The 26,369-nt window shown below is 55.2% G+C and overlaps 1 protein-coding gene across 5 annotated transcripts in view; it reads right to left on the bottom strand.

Moving 5' to 3' along the window:
- Positions 1-1,148: 1,148 nt before the first annotated feature.
- PFKFB3 (6-phosphofructo-2-kinase/fructose-2,6-biphosphatase 3) overlaps positions 1,149-26,369 on the bottom strand; it is a 78,370-nt gene continuing 53,149 nt past the window's right edge. For 2 of the 5 annotated variants that reach the window (XM_032425541.1, XM_032425537.1), the window contains exons 2-17: positions 21,007-21,132; positions 19,984-20,080; positions 19,256-19,322; positions 18,651-18,725; positions 18,227-18,283; positions 15,930-16,054; positions 15,033-15,240; positions 14,612-14,758; positions 14,347-14,451; positions 12,436-12,565; positions 11,672-11,734; positions 11,481-11,545; positions 9,469-9,642; positions 7,790-7,812; positions 5,279-5,331; positions 3,732-3,814 (exon numbers count right to left, since the gene is read on the bottom strand). In XM_032425541.1, coding sequence (XP_032281432.1) covers positions 5,289-5,331; positions 7,790-7,812; positions 9,469-9,642; positions 11,481-11,545; positions 11,672-11,734; positions 12,436-12,565; positions 14,347-14,451; positions 14,612-14,758; positions 15,033-15,240; positions 15,930-16,054; positions 18,227-18,283; positions 18,651-18,725; positions 19,256-19,322; positions 19,984-20,080; positions 21,007-21,132 — 1,505 coding nt within the window. In that variant the 3' untranslated portion in view covers positions 3,732-3,814; positions 5,279-5,288. Of the gene's footprint in view, positions 3,815-5,278; positions 6,307-7,789; positions 7,813-9,468; positions 9,643-11,480; positions 11,546-11,671; positions 11,735-12,435; positions 12,566-14,346; positions 14,452-14,611; positions 14,759-15,032; positions 15,241-15,929; positions 16,055-18,226; positions 18,284-18,650; positions 18,726-19,255; positions 19,323-19,983; positions 20,081-21,006; positions 21,133-26,369 lie in introns of all 5 variants that reach the window. The other 3 variants (XM_032425539.1, XM_032425540.1, XM_032425538.1) reach the window with 3 other exon arrangements.

The raw sequence follows: 26,369 nt of genomic DNA, 5'->3' as shown, positions 1-26,369 counted from the left end.
AGTAATGCATCAATTTCCTTCTGGCATTCACCTTCCTGCAGCTTTCTGCCCCTCTTCTCCCCCCACTTGCCTACCTGGTCACCCTTTCGTCAATATTTATTCTGTCATTATAGCCCTGACCCAAGGTCACACATGCATCTCAGAGCTTGCCCAGAAGGTCATGATACTTGCAGATTCCCACCACCTGGTAGGCCCAGGGCTTTGAAGTTTGCATACCTCTTCCAGGACCCCCTTCTAATTTCCTTGGTAGATGACCTGAGAGATCGGCCCCAATCTAGGGGCAGAGATCCACATCTGTGAAGGCCGCTCCCCTGAGCCCCGCACCCAACACGTCACGAGCGCTCCACCGTGGGCTCTGAAGTTGAGAGGCTGGCCTGATGTGTGGGTCAGGCCCAGCCCTCGGTGGGTGTTTGTGCTCCGAGTGCCAGGCGAGGCCCTTGACCAAAATGCTCTGTCCACCATGCCGGTTGCAGAGAACCTCGGAAGTCATTTCAAAATGGAGGTGCCAAACTGCTGACTCCTGGTCTCTTGGCAGCTAAGATGGAGAAAGCGTCAGCGAGGCAGAAAGACTAACTTGGGAGCAAGGTCTGTTTCCGGCGTGTAACAGCGGGGGCCACGGGTCTTCTCATTCAGCCCCCAGCCCTGCCTGCATTAGAGGGTCTCATCTATAGAGACGAAGGTACTCAAGTCAAACACCTCGCTTCAGGCATGGCGGAGTGGCCTGAGAAGTTCGACTGAGTTTTTTTTCCCTGTAGAAATGACAGGGGCGACAATGGGGTGGGGGGAAGGGCAGGGACGTGAAAGGACCCCAGAACCTAACACCAAAGGCCTTCCTGTGACTCTGCCCGGGGCCATCACGTGCGGCCATGCTTGTGTGAGCACGCTTCTGCTGAAGGGGCTCCGGATCAAGGGCGCACACATGGGCCGGTCTGTGCGCGGGGAAGGGACGTCCGTATTGTACAGATCGACGTTGGCAATCCGTACCCACGCGTCCCGTTCAAAGGACGAGGATGGGTGGTAGGTCAGTCAAGAGCCCAGTGGTAGACACTTGGTACACTGACCACAAGGGTCAACTAAACGCTTTCCTCTGCCCACGAGCCCCCCCCCCCCCCCCCCCCCAGAAAAGGATCAGAGGTGCACTTCATCAGTGTATTTCAACCAGGTATTTTATTGTTCTGGCGACTGCAAAATATACAAATTTCTGAAAAGCATCCCGTTTGAAAAGCTGGCACACCCTCATCCCAGGTCATTAATTCTGACAATATACAGAACACAGAGAAAGTCGTAAGTCACACGTAAAAGGCCCCCAAACCAACCAACGAACAACTAAACCCGATCTATACAGCATTCTATTTTCAGGCTCCCTTATACATATTAAATAAATAAATAGCACATCTGCTATCAAAATAATAAAAAAATAAATTTCAAGTATTACAAACGAAAACATCATTGGTGTGGTTGTTTCTCTTCTCCCCGCGAATGACGAGCTTCGCCCGTGGTCTCAGGACAGAGTAAGGACAGGGGGTAAGCCCACCCAAAAACAACTATGCCGAGTTAACAAAATTGGTCCCAGATATTTTTGGGGGGGTAAGGGGGGAGAGGTGATAGAGTATCAGTAGCCCTATGACCACAGCTCAAACACACGCTTCGTCCAGCGCCTCGAGTCAGATCCCGGCTTTCAGTCGGGAAGCATTCTGACCTCTCTGGGGTCTCTCTCCTCTTCCGTGTTTATGTCCTCTCGCCCCATCTGGGCCCTCACAAACAAGTGTTCAGGATGTTCACTTCCGTAGGTACTGACCTCAGCAGTTGGCGGCCGGGGGAGGGTACCCACACACAGCCCCAGGTGGATCGGTAGGAAGGGTCAAAACTCAGAGTCGGCTCTGACAGCCAGCATGACAAGGAGGCCAGAAAGGGGGACTTAAGAAAGCTGTTCTCAAGAGCAGAGCTGCAGGCCCCTCTGTCTAAAAATACGACCAACCCACAAGCACACGCTTGTGCACACACACTTGCCGTCTGACGAGACTCAAGACAGCAGGAAAGGGAAAATAACCCATCTTCGGTCACACAGGAACACAGATACACAGACATCGTTTCGGGCAAAGTGCCCAACTGGGGAAGGATGGGGGAGGACCTGAATGTTTCGGTGTGAAACCCACGAACTTGATTGTATGGTATCGGAAGCATGTCCCAATGTCCCACTGAACCCCAACCAGAAAAACACGCGTTGTCCAGTCCCCACTCTGGATGTCCGAGTCCCCCACCCCCACACCCCAACCCCACTCCCGGTACATGTCTCGTCAGCTTAGAGGGGCGAGACTGTCAGACTCGAAAGCAGAGGGCAAGCAAGGGAAGTGACCTTTGGCACCAGCTTTTAGAGATTCTTCAAAGGGTCATTTGGGCAAATTCTACCACGGAGTCTCCAAATCATTTTTTCTGGGCCTCAGGACACCTGCTCATCCCCAGTCCATGGAGGCAGCAAGGAGAAACCAGTAGGCAGAAACTACAGGTATTCAGAACCACATGTCCCACAAGCCCTGGTCTGATCCACCCCCAAAAATGCCACAGGAGCCAAAGGCAAGCGAGGACATTCTCTTCTTCGGAATAAAGCAACCCAGCACCGTGCTGGGTGTATAGCAGATGCTCCACAAAAATATGCAGGATTGAGCTCAGTCCCGTCAGGAGACCACAGACAGCCTCTTGGAGGACACGGCCGCAGGGGACGTCTCGGCTGGGCCACCGTCCCCACGTGGGAAGCACAGGGAGACGATGAACATCCTGAAGGAAGGAGGCCAGAGCCGTGATCATCTCTGCTCCATCTCCCGGGTCAGTCTTGCAAGGATCCGAACAACTTGCTGCCCGCTGGTTGACTGGGGTCCCTCTGAGCTCCTCATCTCATGGGCATGCCCCCTTCCCCACATGCTTTCCGAGCTCCAGCCTCCAAGGGCACGAACCCCAAACATCGAGGTTCCTGAAGAGAAGGTGCAACTTTCCCATCCCGCCTTCTGCCAGTTAAAAAAGTGCAAGAGCAAGCAGCTCGGGGGGGAGGGGGATGGGGGAGGCCCTGGGGCTCTTCTGGAACAATATTTCCTTTTGCCGACACAGCCAGACTGTCCTTGAGCATCTCCAGAGGCAGAACGCAGACCCAGGAAGGAAGGTGTGTGGCCCCGTGGCAGGTGGCTGCCGATCAGACAGGCGCGTCTGGCTCAGAGCCTTCTCCCTGCACCTCCGGCCCCAGCCCCGTGCAGGCCTGAATCCTTCCTCCACGAGGCAACGTCTGAGCCACGAGGCACAGAAGAGCCTTGTAAAAGTTTTCACCAAGGTTGCCACCATCCCTTCCTCTTCAGCAACTGAGATCTAGGACCCCCTTTAACTTTAGGATTCTGGGACCGAGTGTCATCTCCCCAAGCTGGGAACATACCAGGTCAGGATCATAGAAACTAAACAAAACAAAACAGCGTGGAGGCCAACATCCCCTCCTCGGGGCCTTCTCCCAGCTCCTCTTTGACGGCTCATCATCCTGAGCCGTGCGGAGGGTCAGTGAGGCCAGGGAGAGGGCACGGACCCCACGCACGCCCCCGGGAGAGGCCTCCTGGGGTCTCGGCCGCCCTGCCGCGGTCGGCGGCCCGGTTCTCTCTGACCAGCAGGCCCCTCTTCGATCCCACCCACCCCGTTCCGGAAGAAGTCCTGGGGATCGCTGGCCTTGGGTAGATGGGAAAAGCACTAACTAAGCTGCAGGAATGGAACTGGAATGGAACCGCCGGGTCCGGCCTCAGTGTGTCCTGGAGTCGATGCTGCTCTGGGTGCCTTTCATGTTCTGTTTCCAGGAGAAGAGAGGGGCAAGGAAAGGGAATTATTATTTCCTGTCCACGAGGCTTCCTAAAGCCAGAAAGACTAAAGCCATGCGATGGAGACCACGTCCCTCCCTCAGACAAAGAGCACGACCCCAGAAGAGCGTCAAATGGGTGGAAGAAGGCCCAGGTGGGCTCCAGGGCCGTGGTGGAAGTTAAGCCCAGCGTCACCCCACAGAAGGGCCTGGGCAAGGCTGGGCGAGGGCCCTCGGGGCAGAGGCCTGGCACCTGCTTCTAGGAGGCGTGGGAGAACAGGCAGCTCTCGTGGGTCGGAGCTCCGGGCAACACCGAGCGCCCGCACTTAAGGAGCCCTCCAGCCCTCGGCCCTTTAGAGCCTGGAGACTGGCCCACCCGCCCCCAGAGGACTCCAGCCGCCCAAAGCCGGGCAGGAGATGGGCCAGGGGCCCTCCAACGAAGCATAAGGACTCTCCTCCCAACTTGCTCAAGTAGACCGCGCGTCCGGCCCTTGGACCCCAGATTCTAGGAACGGGCCGGGCACCCAGAACATGGGTGCCACTGGCCGGACGGATGGCACCGGGGAGGAGCCAGGCAAGGACGCCAGGCAGGGAAGGACGCGTGTCACTAAAGCTCTCTTCCTGTTCTAACAAAAGCAGTCCTCGCTGGAAGTCCCACCCCTACCTACGACGCTGACCAGGATCAAAACCCCCTTAAAAACCTGTTTCTCAGTCAGCTGGGGCCAGACGGCAGCTGCCAGGGCACACGGCACGCTCCTCGCCTCACCTCCACCCGCCCCGCCAAGAAAGGAAACAGTTGGTCCAAGTGCTCTTTCCCCTCCTGTCTCTGCCCAGGCCATGTGAAGGGGGCGGGGGAAGAGGGGAGCGGAAGCGGGCACACAGGGGTGCAGGGATCCTGGCGGCCCCCTCCGCTCCCGTGCAGAACCAAGGGCCCACGGTCGGGACGCCTGGACAGAAGAGACGCGCAGGACCCGCAGCCCCCGCTCAGCCCAGGCCACCGCCGCCTCAGGTCACAGGTACGTGAGGTGGTGTCTGTGGGTGGGGGTCTCCCCGGGAGGACCTCGCAGCCTTGCAGCGCGCCACTTAGGGAGCTTGAGGCGCCGCCCGGCCCCACTGCAGCTGCTGGCTCCACCCGGCCCTCTGACCTCGCACGCCCACGGATGATGACGAATGCAACAATGACACTGGGGAGTGCAGGCATGGGCCACGTCACATCACTCACACATGGTGCCCTGGCTCAGGCCATATGGAGGGAAACGAGGAAACAAGAGAGAGAGGACCTCGAGACAATGGTGCTGCTCTTAAAAAAACACGTGTTCTCCGGCACGGGGTGTATGAGTCACAGACTTGACAATGGCCAGTCTCCACACAGACCGAGATGCCCGGACAGGCTGAGATGCCATGCCTCAGGGAGAGGTGGAGGGGACAGAGAGGGGCATGCACCGAGCCATTTACCTTTCCAAGGTTAGTAAGGAGAAAACTTTGAGAAAATGTGACAAACAGTTCGTCTTTCAAGCATAGTGGGGGGAAGGGAAGAACATGTTGGAAAAGAAGAACAGAACAAAACATCTTTAGTAGTATCTTCTTTTTTGTGTGCATTTGAAATTTAAAAATCAAGGATGCCCGATGGTCTGCTGCCCAGAGCACTAGCGCCGCCCACAGGGGAGGACGGCAGCACGCGACATCCGACCCGGCAGGCGGGCCTGTTTAACCAGGAAACCACGATCTCACAATCTCGCTGGTGTCCTCAGGCCACAACCCATAAGCCCCCAGGGGTTCTCCCCACTCCCCAGTCTCCTGGTGCTCCTGCTGCTCATGAGAAGAAACCCCACTGGCCCGTGCAGAAGGAACAGGGGGGCATCCAAATGCAGAGGGAGCGCAAACCCGAGCACCTTGGGCATCCCGGCAAAGCACAGGGCACCGTCTGTCCCGTGATAACGGCTAGTGTCCGCCGGGCACGGACTATGTGCTGGACGTTCTGCTAAGCTCCACATCTATATTCTCATGATCAAAACACCTTGTACTGTTCCTGTCTCCATGTTACAGACGAGGAAGCAGAATGCTAGAATTGTCCAGAAGTCCAAAGATGGAGGGTAATAAAAACCAAGATCCAAACCGGGCTCAGTTTGACTTGCGTAGTAAAAGTGGGTATCTGCGATCTCAGACGTGGCCTCACACTCCCAGGTGGGGCTGGACGCTGGTGCAGTGTGACGGGTCCAGAGGATACACTTTTGCTGAACCGGAGGGATTCTAGCCAAAGGCACTATGAGCCACGGAGACAGGCAAGTTCAACCTTAGAAGGTGGGGAGGATGTGCCCGAGGGGCACCCTCCCAGCAGGAAGGTGTCTTTCCTGGCAACATCAGGCCATGGCTCAAAAGGAACAGGATGTGCACAGATGCAAAAGTAGAAGCCTCCAAATCCAAAGGCTAGTTTTCACACCAGGAGAACTCTTGCTCTAGAAGCACTCGGTTACAACGCCTGGCTTCAAGGAGGTACCAGACAGGGACAGATTGTCTTTAAGACTGAGTTTCATGGACAGGCCCACCAGTAAGTAAACACACGCTAGCTGCAGAGAGCAGGTGCATGGGAGAGGCTGCAAGAGCTAGAAAGGACATCCAAGCAGCTCTGGGCAGTGCCCCACGGGCCTCAAACGTCGGGTGCCCCGGTCAGCGGTAGGTGAACAGTGCCTTGACCGTTCCCAGAAGCCAGCAGAGAGAAGGCAGGCAGCCTTCAGGAGAGGGAGACAGACCCACTCAAGTCCCAGTTCTGCTACTGACTAGCTGGACGGCCGGAGGCAAGGTCCTTACCCTCATTCATCTGGTAAAAAAGGACAGAACTGCCCTACAGACCTCCTGGAGTTATTAAGGCCGAAAGACACGGAATATATGCAAGCAAGCCCATTCTCCGCAAGCTGTAAAGCATCGCAAAATAGATTTCGCTGCAGGTGGGGCCCCCTAATCCCAGCATGATGCTAAACGACCACTTTCCAAGAACAAGCCACACTTTCAAGCTCACAGGCTGGACTCCTCAAGCCAATTCCATTTCTGCATCAATTAGTCAAGGTCACCCAATCAGCAAAAGGGAGGATGGGCAGGTAGTGACCGGAAGGGTTGGGGCAGGGGGTGTATCACGGCAGCTGTTAATGGAACTCCAAGATGGAAGGCCTCGGCTCCTTCCGTGGCGGGGGCCGCCGGAGCAGTGGACACACTGAATTATCTAGCAGCTGCTCTGTTCTGGCTGACACTTAACCAGAGACTTCCTGCAGAACTCCGGCTGAAGGACAGGGGAAACCAATGGGTCTGATTCGAGCGCTGCACCCAATGCGGGTTGTGACCATTAAGGCTAAACAGATGCTGGTACGGGACAACCAGATCCACAGCAATGGTTCCCAAACAGACCTCCCCAGAGAGCCAGGGTCCTGGAGGCCCCAGGGGAGTGGGTCTCTGCTCCACAGAAGGGAGAGCCTGCAGGGTTGCACGCCCACCACGCCCCCCCCACCCCCCACCCCGCAGAGCCTGTCCTCTGTTTTGCAGATGAGGCCCTGGGTTACTTTTCCTTTCAACATGAAAGGCCTCTCCTAGAGGAGGCACAGAACTTAAAAGATGATGCATCGGGCATTAAGACCTAGCCTGGCGCCAAAATGGGATTCGAGGGAAAAAGGTAGGTTTATGTCAAGCCAGGCCCACTGCAAGTACTAACAGTAATGAGGACCCCGAGGGACGTGCAGGAAGGCAGCTGTGGCAAGCGGGGCAGCAGGACGCACAGGAGACAGCGGGGCCACACTGCTTCTTGCATCTTTTTCTAAAAATTCATGAATCCCCTTCCCCCTCCCCCAAGGCCATCTTTCTCTGTCAGGTATGACCAAAACTGTCATCGTCCTCCACATTTTACCAGGCGAGAGGCCAAACTGGCAAGCAAGGAGAAAGAGGTGCGAGGAGCAAAATTATTCAGAGAAAAATACTTACAAACAGGCTTTCCCTAGCAAAGGCTGCAGAGAGAAAAAGTGGAGAGAGAGAGAGAGAAGTCAGTAGAGGGACAGGGTACAGGCCCCGAGTCATTTGAAACCAGGACATCGTCTGCTGGGACCAGCCTGGCCCCACCCAATGGCTTCCAGACTTCCTGAGGATCCGGCCTGGCAGCCTCCAAGGACTGTCCTGTCAGAGTCGGGGGCGCCCCAGCCGCGCGTCCTCCGTGACCAGCATGCCACCCAACCCCGACCCAGGCCAGTCCCCCCAAGTATCTGTGGCAGCAACCTCCACTTCCAACCGTGACCCCACAATTTACGCCTAAACTGAATGTCACCCACAAACCACTTCAGTTCTCGGTTTTCATAAAAGGACACGGTAACATCGGGCGCCTGGGTGGCTCAGTTGGTTAAGCGACTGCCTTCGGCTCAGGTCATGATCCTGGAGTCCCCGGATCGAGTCCCGCATCGGGCTCCCTGCTCAGCAGGGAGTCTGCTTCTCCCTCTGACCCTCCCCCCTGTCATGTGCTCTCTCTCGCTCTCTCTCTCTCTCTCAAATAAATAAATAAAATCTTTAAAAAAAAAAAAAAAAAAAAAAAGGACACGGTAACATCTTACAGCTGGTGCCGGGGCGGCCACCACCGTGTAAGACGCTCAGCGCGAACGACCTCGTCTGACCCGCCTTTTGCAGTAGGTGCTATTTCCCCTTTCCACAGACGGGAAAACTGAGGCTGTGGTTCGGTGGCCTGCCTGAGGCTGCCCGGCACTCTGCCCCAAACGCCAAGTCCAGACACCACGAGATTTAAATGAGCTTCAGGGGAAATGCAGCAAGAGTTCGGGGGCCTCGGCACTGAGCTCTCAAATCTGATTTGAGATTCAGCCTGTGACTTATTTGTGAAGAGCCCAGATGTGGTGGGTGGAGGTGGGGGGCAATCTCGAGGTGGCCCCCAAATCTGTGCCTGGGAATTTCTAGGTCTCCCGTATTGGCAGAGTCCTGGCTGCCACTGAGAAAAAGATGCTCTTCTGAAAATAAGTCTTAATGCCCAAGAGCCAACATCCATCAGCTTTTCATCTTCACAGCAAATTAAACTAGTGAAATCTAGCTGGGTTTTTGCTTTTTAGCGTCTTTACTACGTGGGGTTATGTGGCATCCGTGTTGTGTGAGAAAGTCGCTCTTCCCAGCCCGTCCTGCGAGGCTGGCTGCCCAGGCTCTATCCCGGCTCTGGAGAACATGCTTTTCTACAACGAGGACCGCGCAAGGAAGCATGGAAGGAAGATCCTCGGCCATCGGCCTGGGACAGAAAAGATGTCCTCGGGCCACACGTGGCCAACGACCCAGAGCCGAAGGGAGACTTCTGAACTAGGCCTTTGTCTTCAATTTTGTTTGAGAAAAAAAGTATTCGGGAATGTGAGTGGGACCCAGACACTTGGCCATTTCTCCTGTTCTGCCCCGTTTTGCCCTGGGAAGAACAGCTGCTCAGAAAGGAGGCGTGCACGCGCGCAGCCGTGGTCAGCAAGGAAGGACCCCAGGGTGCCACGAACCTCGGTGGGGGGGGAATCCCCATGTTCTCTCCCTCCCCCACCCGCACACGCAGGCCTGGGTCTGAGGCCACCGCTGCCCCCAGGGGGGCTCTCCTCCCGCCCCACACTGACTGTGAGAAAGGAAAAGGGTCAACGCACTTGTCCGGGCAGCTGCGTGGGCACCTCCGGGGGCAGGCAGTTGGGCAGGGCAGCGGAGGTAGAAGCCACATGCTCCTCAAAGCTGTTGATGCGAGGCTTTTTGGTGGGCTCGGGGCTGGCTAGTGGGGTGACACTATTGCGTCTCATGAGCGGGTTAGGTCCCTTCTTTGCATCCTAAGCGAGACAAAGACAAAAGAGAGAAGGCGACAGTTACAAGGAGTGGGGAGGTAAATAAGCCAAAAAAAAAAAAAAAACCCCAAACAAACAAAACAAAAAAAAACAAAAAAACCCCAAAACCAAACAAAACACATTTCTCTGCTTCTGGATTTTACAGATTCGAGACTGACCACGGTGACTGACCCTGGGACCACGGGGTTGCAATTCTGTCCTGTGACTCCCAGTTGGCAAGAACGAGGGAGGATGTGCTGAGCCCCTTTCCTGAAACATTCCAAGACGCCCACTCGGACAAACGCAATGTTCACAAAGCAGGTGAGGGACGGACAGCAAGACCAGCTCTGTGGACAGTCATTCAGGGACAGCAGATAATGAGATCGGAGGAAAGAACCTTGTTGCCAGCCTCTGAGAGAGCCGAGAAAGGGGAACGGAGGCCTGAGTGTGAGGCTCAGGTCACCACGGAGGGGACAGCAAGGAGGGGGAGAGGGAAGGAGCCGGGGCTGGTCTCCCCCCACTGACCGCGAGCCAGGGTGCGCACAGCAGATACGGGATGGTTCCTGCTCTCCATTACTACACTCCGGCTTAGGACAAGAAATGCAAGCTTCAACCCCCGCCAGAAGAGCAAAGAGGCAGAAAATCGGAGGTGGGCAGAAACGGCAAGCCAGGGCCAAACACTAGCCTTCCAATCGAGTGACAACGCAACAGGAGCGAGGACTTCTGTCCCAAGGCCCCGGGACTCTGCAGCCTGCAGCCCAGGAGCCTGAGCAGAGGTCAGTCTCCCTCAAGACGCTGCCCCAGTTCCACACAGTGAGGTGCTCAGGGACCATCGGAGCCCAGTGGAGGCCCAGCCTCGCTGGCGGAGTCGGGCTGGGAGGCCGCTCCTCACCCCACCACCCACGTTCAGAAGCGGGGGCCGCCACAGGGCCAAGCCTGGCTGTCCATCCTCCTTTCCCTTTGGTCAACCAGCCAGGCAACGGCTGGTGGAAGCTGGGACTTTCATGCCAAAATCTTGTGGCCAAGCTCCTTGGGAACAGGGAGGTAGGTGTCCTGCACGGACGGGAACATCACACTCCGTGGAAGAGAAAAGGGTCAACTGGCGAAGCGCTGTGGTTTGACAGATAGTCGGTAGAAAGTAAGTCCAACGTTCCTTCCCAACCACGCCCGGGCAGCGGACTGCTGTGCCCGTGGGGGCTCCGACCTGGCTGCCCCCCCAAGGGTGAGGCCTCCCCAGGGGAAATCAGATGCCACCAGGCCTGGGGTCTCCTGAAGAAACCTTCCACTCACCGAGTGGTCCCTGGAGTCCCTACTTCGCAAACCACACCGCCTCTCCAGTCCCACCACCCCCTTGCCACAACTTTCGTCTTCTTGCTAATTCTGCACCTAAGCGTCCGCAGACAACTGAGCGCATTTGCTAATCCCGTTTGCACCAGTCACTCTAAACGTGAAAGGCGTCTCAGTCACCCCAAAGGAAGACATTGGCTGTGCTACGGTTATGCTTGCAAGAGCGGAATGTGTCTTCCGCTTTAATACCCATTTCCTGGGTTACATCGAAATGGGGGGCGGGGGGGGGAAATATGGAAAGTAAGAAAAAGCCAAGAAGCCACATACAGAGACAGGGCAGGAACACACAAATGAAAAGGAAAGGCAGGGGAGAGAGTCACAAAGACCGGCCGATTTCCAACAAACTCCCTCAGCGAGAACCCGGTGCTGAAGGACGCAGGTGCGCGGTTACAGGTAATGTGACGTGGGGGCCTCCCCAGGGCTCGCACCCTCTGGCCCTGTCACTCCAGAGTCCCTCCCAGGATGGAGGATGGAGGGGGAAGCCGGAGTGCACTCACCTCTGACCTCTCCCGGTGCGTGCTCACAGACTCCACATGCAGGTAGATGGACTCTACACGGCAGCCTGCGTGAGGGTGGGGACAGAGGTTGGCTTCCAGTTCAAGGGGACAGGCCACGTCCACTCGAGAGCCACCAGGAGCCACTGTCCCAGGGAAGCAGGGCGTGGCAGGGGCTGCGTCACCACACTCACCGTAAGCAACAGGTGTCAGTTTGAGGACGGTGTGAAGGGGGCATTTCAGATAAGGCATCTCCTCTGAAAAGAAGAGAAAGGGCCTCACGATGAGACACGAGCCTTGAGGACGGACACTTGCAGGTCCCCAGGGAGAGCTTCGGCCACGGCGTCGGCGCCCTCGCGGTCCTGGCCGAGCGTGTCTCCATGCCCCCCACCCCACACACAGGCCCCTCCTGCTCAAGGCAGGCGGCCCTAGGAGAAACCCCTAGCCAAAAGAACACGATCAAAACCAACCCCAAACCCGCCCTCACGCCGTGCGTTAGAGTTCAAAAGTCATTCCCCAGTTTAGGTGCATGGGGATTCGGGTGAAGCTTGGGTAGACACAGGCTTAAATTTTAAGTCTCTTAAGTCTCATGAATTTTCTGGGTGCTTTGTTCTTTAGAGGTGGGCTGAAGCGCTGCCCCGGCCCCCCGCCCAAAGCCCCTGAGATGTGAGTAGCTGAGGACTTTCAGGAAGCTGTTTCACGAAGCCCTTAAGCCCACCAGACTGTGCATCAACCGTGCTCTGAAGGCCTTCCCGAGGGCTGGCCAGGAAGCCCTGGGCCAGGAGGCCTGCCCCAACACCCAGCAGCACAACAGATGACCCGTGTGGCCTGGGTGGGGAAGGCCTTGGTCTGCAGCAGCCCCACACTCCAAGGCCAGTCTCCCTCCTCCCTCTTGGGGAGCCCGACTGGCTCCTAATCGCCCCCACCATCCCGAGGAGGCTTGGGAGGACGGCGGCACCTGCACTCTTATCCAGGAAGTAGGCCAAGAGGCAACGCAGGACGGCCTGATGGCAGATGACCAGCACGTTCTCCTGGCGCTCCAGCTCCATGATCACCGGCTCCAGGCGCTGGACCAGGTCCTGGTAGGACTGCAAGACAGACAGACAGGGATGCTGCGTTGGAATAGAGGTGCACGCAGGGAAGGGTGGGGGCCACGCCTTCCTGTGGTCAGAAACCAGGGGACACAGAATCAACTGAGAATTGATCTACAGCCGGTGGTGTTTCCGTGGCGCATCCCTTCTGGGCGCCAGGGGACCCACCTCCACTGGCTTCCTAGAAAAGGGAGATTGTCCCCCTGTGGGTGAGGATGTGGAAAAGCAGTCCTCCGAGAGGAACGTAAACCATCCTCTCTCACGGCTGTTCCCTGATCCTCCACATGGGGGAGGGAATGACGTCCCGACACACGCTTACGACGTGGAGGACCCTTGAACACGTTACACTAAGTGAAAGACGCCAGACACAAAAGGCCACGTGTTATACGACCCCATTTCTATGAACTATGCAGAAGAGACATGCCCACAGACACACAGAGTAGATCCGTGGTTGCCAGGACCTGGGGGTGGGGGTCACAGGCTGCCAGTTCTTTTGGGAGTGATAGAACGTTCTAGAATTAGTGGTAACGGTTGCACAGTATTGTGAGTGCACTAACCACAACTGAATCGTCTACTTTAAAATGGGGAAGTTTATATTGTGTGAATTTCCTCTCAATAAAAAGAAACTGAAAAAGAAGGGGCTGATGGGTGGCTTTTAAAAAGGACCACCACAGGGGCGCCTGGGTGGCTCAGTTGGTTAAGCGACTGCCTTCGGCTCAGGTCATGATCCTGGAGTCCCGGGATCGAGTCCTGCATCGGGCTCCCTGCTCGGCAGGGAGTCTGCTTCTCCCTCTGACCCTCCTCCCTCTCATGCTCTCTGTCTCTCATTCCCTCTCTCTAAAAAAAATAAAAAAAATCTTTAAAAAAAAAAAAAAAAAAAAGGACCACCACAGGGCGCCTGGGTGGCTCAGTTGGTTAAGCGACTGCCTTCAGCTCAGGTCATGATCCTGGAGTCCCAGGATCGAGTCCCGCATCAGGCTCCCTGCTCGGCAAGGAGTCTGCTTCTCCCTCTGACCCTCCTCCCTCTCATGCTCTCTGTCTCTCATTCTCTCTCTCTCAAATAAATAAATAGAATCTTTAAGAAAAATAAATAAATAAAAATAAAAAGGACCACCACGGCTCCCACTCACGCCTCTCCCTCTGTGGTTCCCCCACTTTCTCTTACTAATCAGGTTCCAAGAACGGGGGCCAGGGCCACAGAGGAGGTCAGCGCCCTGAGCACGACAGGAGGGCAGGAATGGAGTGGAGGGAATGGAGCAGGACAAAGACCGAGAGCCTGCAGACAGCAAGGACCCACTAGTGTCCCCGGTGGCCTGCAGCAGACCCCCAGAGCACCCCGCATTCCAGAGGCTCCGTCCCCTGCTCGCTCGGCCAGACAAGGCCACACATGGCCGCGACTCAGTGAGTACACATGACCTGAGATGACACATGCTGCCACCTCGCCTGCAGCCGGCGGGGGGGGGTCCCTCGTGCCAAGCGAATGATCGCCCCGACTGACGTTGCCTCCCACATCACCACGTACTCTTCAGAGAAACGCATCTGGCGGCTGCTCACGGGGAAATACAACTGTACTGCCTGGAGCTGTTTACAAGGATCGGTTTAGGAAGACTGGATGGGAGCTGAGAGCACCAGGAACAAGCATCGGAAGGGGTACGCGGGAGGTTGGATGCAGAGCCCTTCTGCCCCTCGACTACTGCGCCCCATCGCCAGGAAGGGGGCCGACTGGGCCCGGCTGTCACACACAGAGAGCAGGCGCAGGGCCCTGCCAGCGCACGTACCTCCCCGGTGGGGTAGCGGTAGTAGTACTTGTCCTGCTCCCGCAGAGCATACTCCTCGGGGTAGGTGTCCTTGATCTCCTCGTACGTCATCTCCTCGCAAACACCCTGGTGGGACACCCAGATGTCACCGCGCGTCGCTCAACACAGCACGTGCACGTCTGCAAGGGCCCTCATCTCGGGCAGATTCAGTGGGAAGAGACCTCCTCTTTGCCCTCTCGCGCCCGCGCCCCACCTCCCACGGCCGAGGTCGGGTCCCGGCACTCACAGCATCGATCTCGTTGAGCGCCTTCCACTGCTCGTAGGGAAGATGAAGGGCTTCTGCGGTCTGGATGGTACTTTTCAGCTGGCTTGTCCACACCTTGAGGTCCTTCAGGTTCTGCTCCTCCACAAATTTGCTCAGGGCGTTTGCAAACTGAGAGGGCACGGGACAAGAGGGACACACGCTGGACTCAAGCTCCTGCTCCCCCACCCCCCGAGAAGCAGTGCAGGACTCGTCCCACTCCACGGCAGGGACATTGCTCTGCTGTCATCGGATCAGTGAGGAGGAGCCCGGGAGCCACTGAGGAGCAGCCCCTGCAGGCACATCCTCCCCGAAGACCCAGGGACCCCCCTGCCACACGTGCACTACACACCCAGGGACACACCCCATCCCTTAGCAGCCCGCCCTGTCCCCTGCTCCCCCCTACCTTCCTGCCCCTGCTGGACAGACCCGAGTCCCCTCCGATCTTCCCCTGGAGGTTGTGCTCGCTCTCGCCATGCCGACACAGGTAGATGGTGCGGGGCTGCACGTGGATGTTCATCAGGTAGTACACGATGCGGCTCTGAATGTGGTCCTGAACTCTGTTCACCAAGAACCGCCGGCCCACGTCGATCACCTTGATCAGGGATAGGTCCCTGCACAGGAAGGCAAGCAGCTGACCCACAGTCCCCAGACCGCACAGCCCAGCCCAGCCGGCCCGCGTGTGAACCCCGGGGCCCCAGGCCCGTCACAGAGACTCAGCCCCAACAAAACCACCACGTCTGGCTGTGAGCTCTGTGAGGGCGCGGATGGGAGTCTGCTGTCTCAGAGACAGAGAATAAGTGTGCAGGGCATGGTCAAGAGGCCGATGCTTCCCAGAAGAGGGGGACAGCAAAGCAAGAGAACAGAACAGAAAACAAAGGACACAGCAAAGGGACAAGAGGAAGATGGGGCTCGATGTGCACCTTCCACACCTCAACATAGTGAGCACCTGAAACATTGACACTGAATACGCAATCGAGAATTTTTTTATTATTTTTTAAAATATTTTATTTATTTATTTGAAAGAGAAAGAGAATGAGCAGGGGGAGGGGTAGAGGGAGAGGGAGAAGCAGGCTCCCTGCTGAGCAGGGAGCCCGACGTGGGACTCGATCCCAGGACCCTGGGATCATGACCTGAGCCGAAGGCAGTCGCTTAACCAACTGAGCCACCCAGGCGCCCAAGGATGTTTTCAAAAGATGTTTTAAAAGAGAACTGATGAAAGTATCCAGGAGCAAGTGCTTTGTGGGGACAGGAAGAAAACACTAAAGTGGGGGACTCAAAACGGTCATCTCTTAGGAATTACCTGTCACATTTGTCGGGGTCGAGGGGCTGATAGCTGGCTTCATAGCAACTGATTCTCTTCATGAAGTCGTCCATAGCTTCTGCTGAGTTGCAATCTTTGTAATCCGGGCTGGAGATTTTAACTTCCTGTAACACCACAAAGAGGCAGCTGATGAATCACGCTGTGAAGGCTTTCTGCTTAGACGAAGCAGGATTTGGGGCTTGCAAACAGGGAAAGTACAGAGCAGCTCAGAATAATGATGATCCTACCCGGCATTTAAGAGGAAAAAAAGAAATATACCAGGGGTTGAGTCAGAGCCGGATGATTACACTGGGAAAGCACCCATGGGAGACAGAGGATCGCTCCCTGGAAGGATGGAGACAGGAAACCCACAAGGATTCTAATGAACACATCTGAATGGGCCACGATTCAGATCAACCCAGTAGCCAGGTCGCCACCAGACCGCCAACCCTCAGCTCGAGTTTTGGATAAGCACAGTAGGTGGCTGGTTAGCAAAGGCACGCTCTGGAGAAGCTAGCGAGGCCCTGCCCTACGCACCAGGCACCATTCTTCCTGCCACCACCCATATGGGGCAGCACGTGCTTGTCACTGGTCCCCAATTAGTACTTCTCCACCTGGCCCACACGCCCTGTCCTTTCGAAGGTTTGCTCTCCTGGGAAGGAGGTGAAGCAGAAACAACCCTCGGACCCGCCATCTCCTATAAGTGATAGGTCTGAGCAATCGGGCAGATTTGAGGGAAACTCAGAATTTGTTAATGCAGGTGTTCTTTTCCTCTACAACAACTAGTACTGCGAGAGAGGCCGACACTCTTCAAAAACCCGAGTTCAGTAGGGAGTTAGGTGCTTCACGGTGCAGAGTCTCAGTCTGGGGAGATGAAAATGTTCTGCCCATCGGGGGGGTGACCGCTGCATCGGAGATGTGAGCGTGCTGAATGCCACGGCTGGAACACTTACACGGGTCAGACGGCAAATCTGGTCTTACGTATATTTTACCACAGTGAAAAACGATCTAAGTTCCCAAACCCCTTTCTCCCTAGCACGGCCGCCACAAAGAGCGCAGTGGGAAGGCCTAAGCTCCAGAGCTGCCTCCGGGCTTAAGCAGAGCCACGGATTTCTGAAATGGGGCAAATGACCAGATGTGTTAACAGAGCACGAGATAAGTGGTGAGCTCCCAGCTGAGCACGTGGGGACTGCTCGCTGCGGAAAATTTAATCGTGCACCTGCACTGTGCCTCGCTACCAAGTGGGACTAGGAGAACCAAACCGGAGAAACACAGCAAAACCCTCTGTTCAGATCACAGCAACTTCTGTCCTATGTCCCCGTAGTTTGAGCCTCTTCCTTTGGATGCGCTGAAACTAATCCGGACTGATCTTCCACAATTTGAATAGCCCTTCCTGAAATATGAACTCATTTCTTAGAAATGCCTGTAAATATTCCCACTACCTTGGAGAAAAGTTCCAATACCAGAAGCCAGTGAATCTTCAGCAACCCTCTAAAGACACACGCTGTGTACAGCAAACCAGAGCCTTCCCTGTGCAAGCATCAGACCTGCTTCTCATTAGAGACACATCTTGGTCTCATGTATTTAAGCTGGAGAAAAAATTATCTACTTGAGAAGGTGACCTGTGATAAAGTCTTCATGGTAACTGTTTCCATTTATGATATATTGCTCTCGAGTGGCAAAATTTAAGAATTAATTAAATTAAGCTGCCAATTATCCTCAACCGATCAGGGTAAACCTCCCCCTCGGCACTGGAGAGGAGAAGGGAATGTTGCAGATGCAAAGGCAGGAAGACTGTTTTACTACCTCCATTCTTCCCACTCTTGGGGGTTCTGCCTTTTACTCTGGCTGCGTCCTACGGAGTTTTATCAACACTCGATCATTCTTATTGATTAAGGACCTTAACAGCTGAAGAGTCCAGCCCGCGCTGTCTCCTTTCCCATCTGGAGGGGTAAGTTGCCCTTTGTCCCAAGCAGCCCTGTCCCCACCCGGCTGCCAAGCTACTGCCACTCACAGAAACTGTTCCCAGTCCCCTGCTTTATCTCTTATGTCCCGCAAAGACTGCTTCTGCCAAATGTCTGCAAGGACCCCAGATAAAGCCAGTCCAGGTCACAGAACATGCTTCTAAATTAAATACCACTCTGCACTTCCCGCCTTCCTGGATCCCACCTCTCAGACAAAACCAACAAGCTGGGATAGTCAGCTCGCTCTCAGTGTCTAGTTATTGCTCTGGGCCTGATCTGGTTCCCCACTTTTCTCTCACTGCCACCCCAGAGTGGGGTCCTGTGTGGTCTTACCATGATGTTGGAGGCTACAACCATAGGGTCATCGCACACAGACTCAATGAAAAACACCTGGAAGAAAGCAAAGCAAAAAGTTAGGAAACAACAAATGTGATTAACACAAAGGGCTGACTTTGGTGTCACTGTGATGTCATCACCACATTTGAGGAGGAAGTACCCCATTTATAAATACCCAAACACATAAAATGAACCACTTGCTCAATCCCGAGTCCTTCACCCTCCCTGCTTCCTAGTCACGGTAACCCCTCAGGGCCCCCACCAGTAAGGCCCAATCTGTAGGCTACAAAACAAGGGCAGTGGGAGGTAAAGAACCAGGCATGGAGCAGAGGTGCCCCAGACACGGGAATCAGCCAATCCCTGAGGTGCTTGTTTTCCCTGCTCCTGCATACTCCAGAGCAAGACAAGAAGTCTGGCTCACCTTGAAATCATTTTCTTTGGCAAAATGAAGGATCATGTGTCTCCTCTCCCTGGTAGTATTGGTGGCATCGAAAACCTAATAGGGAGAAAGAAGGGCAGTGAAGAGAGCCCAAGTTTGAGATGAACAGTATTTACCAAACCACAAGTAGGCCAGCCTAGTTGTCACCTCTAGGTGTAAGCCAAAAATGTGGTTCCAGGAGAGACCACGCCCTGCCCCTCCCGCCCCTCCCACTGCCTTGGGCACTCAGGGACAGCCGGGCAGGTGGGAAGAGAACTTAAAGCAAATGAACAACAGCAAGGTACGGGGGAGGGACCCTGGCTACCATGGCGGAGCCACCCCGGGTCCAGCCTGCCTCGGAGGCTGGGGCCCTCACAGAGGAGGGGGGCAGAGCACACAACCGGCTGTGCTCCGAGTCTGCTCCCGGTTAACCACCTTCCTGGGTCCTGTGCTGCTCTAGCCCCTGGCCCCCCCGAACTCTCAGGCCCGGGGCACCTGTCCCTGCAAAGGCTCTCGGCACTGCTCTGGCCCGCGTCTACACCCTCCTCTCTCCAGAGCACCATCCTGCTACGGTGCCACGGCAGAACCGGCCAAGGCCCCAGACTCACTGCAATTTGGCCCCCTTCCTTTGTCAGGTAGCTTTTGACGTCTCTCAGGGCGGCCAGAGCGCACTGCCTGCAACACAGAGAGAGAATGCATGCCTCAGACCAGACCAGCCCACGGGGGACGGCCAAGCAGCCCCCCAGTCCTCGCGATGAACAGAGCGACCAGCAAGCCCACCGCTGAACTGCCAGGCCCGGCCTGCACGGACCCACAGGCCTCACACGGGGGGCTAGTCACCCTCGGGAGACGGTGCTCGTGGCTGGCTGCACACCGAAATCTCACGGGGAGCTTTTACAGAACTGAGGCCCAGGTCCTGCCCAGAGATTCCCACGGCACTAGGTAGGGTAGGGCTGGCTTCAGGATCGCCCCAAGCTCCCAGGTGAGTCTAAAAAGCTGTCAGGGCTGGGCACCACGGCACTTGGGTTTCATGACCCCCCTGGCCTTAAAAAAAAAAAAAATCCTTTTCAAATGTCAACAGAAGATTTTCCACAAAAATGATTTTGTTCATTCTCAGTGAGACATGGCTGTTGATCTCTGTCAACCGTCAGCTGAACCGGACCCCCTGGGAGCAGATGAAGGAGTGAGTCCCACAGAGGCTGAGACCTGTGACCCTAATACACTCGGAGGCGGGGCCAGACCTCCTCCCACAGGCCCACTTCTTTCTCTTACAGAACCTGCCCTCAGGAAGCAAAGCAAACCGAAGTGCAGGCCCCTGCAGCTGCCCGGGCCTTACTTGCGGACTTTCATGGCTTCCTCGTTGTCGGGGCGGAAGAAGCTGTAGGAGCTATACTGCTTCACGGCCTCCCGGCGGTACTCCCCGACATTGAACACTGCGGAGGCAAAGACAAGGGCCCTCAGCTGACCCCCGGGGAGGCAGGAGCCACACACATCCGCAACTCTCTCGAAAAAAGGAAACCACGCCAACACACCCACGCCAACCTGAACGAGATGGCGCTAAGACACGGACACCAGCAAGTGGACCCCCGTGCAGGGCCGTGAGCCGGGAAGGCAGCCCAGCATCCCCAGGCCCAACGCTGCTCATGGTGGCCTGCTTTCCCGCCGCCCCGGTGCAGTCCAGCTTCAGGAGACCGCGTGACGCGGCAACAGAAGCAAGGATTTCTGCGCACGGGCCCCCCGGGGTCCAGACCGGCCGTTCTCCTGCTGACCCAGCAGCCTGCGCCCGGCGGAAGCACCGGGCGCTGGCGGGGCACTCACTGTGTGACACACGGCGCTGGGCACCGTGGGGGACAGCACATGCCGACCTCACGACCTTCCCCGGGTCGTTGGGAAGACCAGTCATAAAAAGGTATGTTCGGCCGACCTCACGACCTTCCCCGGGAGTTCGGCCGACCTCACGACCTTCCCCGGGTCGTTGCGAAGACCAGTCATAAAAAGGTAACTGATGGTATGGAGCACTTTATGACAGTCAGAAGGATGTCACAACGAAGTGCTATTGGAACTCGAGAGGCACGGCTCCCCACAGACTATGCAGCCAGAGAAGGCTTCTTGAAGGAGGGGAGGGCTGTGGGGATGACACAGCAGCAGGTGGGAAAACACCCCAACACAAAGTTAGGGTACGTACACAGCGCGGTGAGTGACACAGCTAGAAAGGGTCCCCCACAGCCACGGGGGACAGGCCAGCCCCAGAGTGGCCCTGCAAGGCAGGTCCCGGCAGCCATTTCTCCCGGTCTCAGGGGTCGGCGAGCAAGACCGCAGCAATCAACGTGACCAGCCCGGCCCTGGCCCGTGGCCTCACCTTTCGTGGGGACGCCAATCCAGTTGAGGTAGCGAGTCAGCTTCTTTGAGATGTAAGTCTTGCCCCGGGCTGGGAGGCCCACCATGACAATCACAGTGGGGGAGTTGGTCAGCTTCGGCCCACAGGCTAGGGGGAGAACAAAGAAAGGTGTGAGAGATGAAGCAGTGCACGCTGATGAACAAAATCCTGTGCCCAACGGTGAACGTTCAGGAATTCTGCAAAAATTCCTATTTCATTCTCACCTCAAAGCCCTGGGCATTTTACAGTCCAGCGAGGCCAAGACCCCCTGTTGGCCAGAGACCCCAGCCCCCCAGTTATATGTCTCCATCCTGCTTTGAGGTCATGCATGGCAGGGGCTGACCCCAAATACCAACCCGATCCCTGAGGCCCCTAAACCCAGCCAGGAACCCCATTACTAACCCCAGAGCAGAAGCACTATGGGGGGGGCCTAAGGAAGGGACTGCCCAACACCAGTGGGGGTGAGGTTAACAGTAGGAGAGGTGTTTCAGTAAGAAAAAAACACCAGGGAAAGAGGTTTTCACTGGGTTTTAAGAAAGGAACCCAAAGAACCCTGGTCTGGACACTTAAGGTGCAGTATTTCCTTGGCTGGTGTCTTGCCCTTGAGACTCTAAGGTGACTCCAGCATCCTGGTGACAAGAGTGCCAGGGGCCGCCCATTGGGAGCAAGAGACCAGCCACCTGCCCACCCCCAGCCCAGCAACACTGCCTGGTGCTCGCCGGCTGCCACAGCCAAGCTAGCTCTCCCGGGCAACTACGTGGCATTGCTTCCTGGGCACCGGCCACATGGATGCAGGCAAAGCTACTGTGATCACACCACAGATCTAGGCAGACGTCAGGTTTAGACAGGGGCTCTGTATCTTCCTAAGCACGCGAGTGCCAGATGGGGAAGGAAGGAGAGCCACCAGGCCACTGACAGGCACAAGCTTGAAGGAGGACACCTCCCCTAAGCTGGATGCCCTAACACGGTCCCATGCTCAGCCTGTGACCAAACTGAGATGACATGTCCAAACACCCACCATCTTATTCTAGGATCTGCCCCCTGGACCTGTGGGCTGGGGGCAAGGAGGAAGGAAACAAAGCATAGAGGGGGCTGTTTCTTCTTTCATGTTTTAGACCATCAGCGACCTTCTCCATGCAGAGTGAGGAGGAAGAAAGGCCATCAGGGGCCAGGAGACATTCAGGAGCCACAAAAGCGCTTGGCTGGGATTCCCCAGCTCCCAGGAACTGGGGACAAACAAGCCTGTAGAAAACAGGCATTTCTCTGCCCAGCAGAAGTACGCAAATAGAGCAAAGAAGCACCAATGGGCTTTCTTGAGTCCGAGGGGCAAGAAGAGAAAAGTGATGGCCTTCCTGAAAACCAGCGAGGACGTAAGACACACCCTACTGTTTGCATTGTGGCGGCTGCAGGTGACTCAAGAGCAAAGTCTTCTCGCTTATGCCTGGAAACAACCTTTACTCTAATCCTTCCCGCAAGCCACTCTGGCTCTCCACCAGTCGGATCTGTCTCCACCATGCCGCTGCTCCCAAGAGCATCCAAATATGCCAGGACCAATGGACACACACACACACACTCTCTCTCTTCTCTCTCTGCCCCCCCACCAGCTGTGCACACGCATGGAATACTTCTGATGGACTCATGCCAAGTAAGTGGAGACAAAGGCTGACCGATTTATAAATAGGGGATTAGTTCTACTACCAAGTAATCATATGCACAAATCCCTGGCAGTCGATGCTCTGGGAGGAAAAAAACCATAACGACATGGCAGAGTAAATATCTTAAGCCAAGAATTCAAGTTGAACCTCAAACCCGAATAAATCATCCCTCTCTTATTCGGCAAAGCAGAAGCCATTCTCCCTATTCCTTTGGCTTCTTGCACAAGATTCGGTGGAGCTGTGAGAGGGGCCGGGTCTCAGAGCAGGGAAACCTTTTGACTAAACTTTGAGTCTTACTCTCCTTCACCCCTCCCTGCCCTTTTTTTAAACCCACAGGTGAGCTCAAGTGCCTTAATGCTATCATCACCTGCCCCTGCCTCAGTTCCCCCTAGACCCTCAGTTTCTTCTTCTCTGCAGACCTTTTTAACCCACGGAAGACGAGCGCCTCCTTCCACCTCTCCTACCACGTTCCCTGGCACTCTGCTCTCTCCTCTTCTCCCCCAACAGCACAGGGGCTAGGGAAGATATGTGTGGAGTTTAAAACAAAATTTTCCCAGAAGTTCATATGTGTTTCATTTCACCTTACATAAATGTTTAACATTTTAACTTCTTTTTGACCCCCCCCCAAAGTTTTTATACTCGGATGTATTCAGATGTCCACGTAAGCATGTTTAAGGGAATACACATATGTTTGCTATGCTGAAGGGTGAAAGAAGCAGTTGTTTAAAGACCGCTGGGTTCACAGACTGTAAACACCTTCACTGGGGTTTGTGGGGGGAGGGGGATGGAGCTCAAGCTAAAAGCCTCCTCCAGGGACGCCTGGGTGGCTCAGTCAATTAAGCGTCTGCCTTCGGCTCAGGTCATGATCCCAGGTCCTGGGATCGAGTCCTGCATTCAGGCTCTCTGCTCCACGGGGAGCCTGCTTCTCCTCTGCCTCTGTCTCTCATGAATAAATAAATAAAATCTTTAAAGAATAAATAAATAAATAAATAAAAAATTAAAAAAAAAAGCCTCATCCGGGGTTAAGGCTGACACTTGAGCAAGAGCTCACAGAAAGTCACCAAGTTCTGGGAGCCCACCCTCAACTCCTGTCATTGCATTCATTCATTCACGCAACAGACACACGTGCCGGGTGCCCTGTGAGCGCCGAGCATTATGTGGCCCAGGCGCTGCGCGGACAAGCCCCTGGTCTTGGGTGGTGTGGGGAGGAGACAAAGGATAGCACACAGAGGCAGTCATTTCGGAGCGTGCTGAACGCCATGAGGAAGCAGCGCACACGTCTGCGTGGAGCCCTGGCGTTGGGGCTGGGCATGGCCACGGGGTGAGTGTGAACTGGGCAGTCAGAGTCAGCGTCCCTGGGGAGCACCTGAGCTAAGGGCTAACTGTCCACAGCCAGGCGCACTGCTGTACCAGCGGATATGGCAAAGCAAGTGACAACCAAGACGCTGGCTGCTGAGGGCAGTGAGCAGCAGACGATGGGGCGACCTGAGTGGCCGGTCCTAAAAATGGTCAGCTGGATGGGCCAGGGTAAAGCCCCTCGCCCTGCACAGAGGCTGCCTTCGAGGGCTCCAGTTCCGGCCCTACTCCCCAGATTCAATGACCTGCCTCTCGGGGAGCGTGTAACGCACGGACACCAACAGGCACTCAGCAGTTGTCCTCACCCACCACACCGACGCCCACAACCCATGCTCAGAAAAGAAACCACTGGAAGACACTTTTTGTTGCTCCCATGCCTCCTTCCACCCAAAGGCACCCCACCAAAATGCCAACTGCAAAAGATGCTAAGTCACTGGTGTTCTTCTCCGCAAGCAGGTAATCATGCTTTAATGCAAAGTTCCAGGGAAACGAGTAGAAGGGGTGTTTCAGACAGAGGGCAAGCTGCGGATGCGGACGGGGTCAATTCCCAGACAGTCCCGGCAGGAGTCTCCCCTGCCATGTATCTACAGGAACGTTTGCAAGAGCAAACCGAGCACTGCCCACAAAGGCCTCTGTGACCCCCCCCAACCCCCCACCTCAGAAGAGCTCGCTGGGAAGGTTTCACCTACTTGGCCCTGGGGTAAGAGAAGGGAGGTCCAGAAAGCTCTTCTGTCCCACTGCTGGATATCAAATCATCCATTACTTTGCATGCATGCTGTAACTCATGCCTAACTAACCCTTGTCCAACGAATGGCCCTCCTAATCTGACACGGTCTCTGCCGGCAATAGGGAGGAACTGGGCATTTGAGTGAATCATCTGACAACCCTGGGAGGCAAGCAATACCACACAGCTGAGAGGACAGAGCACAGAGTCAAATAAACAGTGTTCGAGGCAGGGCCCCACCACTTCCTTGGACCTTGGCCAAGCTACTTGAGCTCTCCGCGTCTTAGCCTCCTTGCCCATGAAATGGAGGGATGCTTCATCAAGGTTCTCGGGAGGATGAACTACAAGGGGATGGGTGTAAAAAATGCTTCCTGTAGCAGCCTCCGTCAGCAGGAGTTGTTACGGTTTCCATCATTCTAGACACGAGGAAGCAAGACCCACAGGTGAAGACGGGTCCCACTGCACACGGAGTGAGGGACAGAACTGGGGCTCACCTAGGTCTTTCTCATCTGAAATCCTTCACCTGAAACTCAACTGGCGGTTCTCAACCAGTGGCTGAACCCAAAACCCCATCTGCAGCACTTCCAACTTGGCTTGGGCTCACCACTATGGATTTCTTTCCCCCCAAATCTCCCCCAAATACCTCTAACATGCAGCCAGGGCTGAGAATCCCTGCTACAAACTGTAGTGGCCTCTCAAAGATAAGGTTGGGATGACTCCTGAACATCCCCCCCTCCCTTCTTTCTTCAAGTTGGAATGCCCCCTCCCCGCCCCCATGGGTTTGAGCCCCTACTAGGATGAAAGTCTATCAGGAGACGGGGCATAACCTATGAGCTAGATTGTAGAGACTCAGGTTTTGAGTGGATAAATACCTCACCCAAAAAAGTCGGGATTCCCACACAGGGGCTCTCAACTTTGAGTGATAGTGTCCTAAACGCACAGCTGGCCCTTACCAGTCAGTCATTTACTTCCTTATCGATTGCATGCTGGTCAGTAAGTCCTATTACAGTTTGCAATTGAAGGACACTGCAGGTTTTGTAAGAATTTGCCACAACATGGGTGTATCAACAGGGCACCCAACTGATGTGCGTTAGACACAGAAATATCGTCCAACTAGCCCATCTAGAACTTTCTGTTGTTGTTTTACTGTTCTTTGTACATGAACAGTAATGTTCACCATGCCATCATTTAATTAAAAAAGCTCAGAGGAATCTGCCTCAAAACCCTTAATTAGGACACCACTTAGAAAGATGGCAACAGGTTTAGAAGGAAGAAAATCATTCCAAGTTTCCAAATACCATTAAAGAAGGGGTGAAAGGTGATGGGGGAGGGAAGGGAACCAGGAAAGATGCCCCAAGAAGAAATACCCTCTTTTCCCCATTCTGCTGAGAAACAAATATGACTATATAAACCCAAAAAGACACCACTACTTGAAATAAGATCATGTAATAAATATCCAGGCTGCAGATATTTTTATAAGGAAGAATGTGTCTGAGACTACACCCCAGAACCACACAGAGGGATTCCAGGAGTGGGCGGGGACAAGAGACTTAATCCACCAGCTTTAGCACCCGCCCCCCCACCCCAGGCACACACCAAGCTCTAATGGT

The sequence above is a fragment of the Phoca vitulina genome, unplaced genomic scaffold (assembly GCF_004348235.1).
Source record: "Phoca vitulina isolate PV1807 unplaced genomic scaffold, GSC_HSeal_1.0 scaffold33, whole genome shotgun sequence".
NCBI lineage: Eukaryota > Metazoa > Chordata > Mammalia > Carnivora > Phocidae > Phoca > Phoca vitulina.
This window is presented reverse-complemented; position numbering and strand designations above follow the sequence as displayed.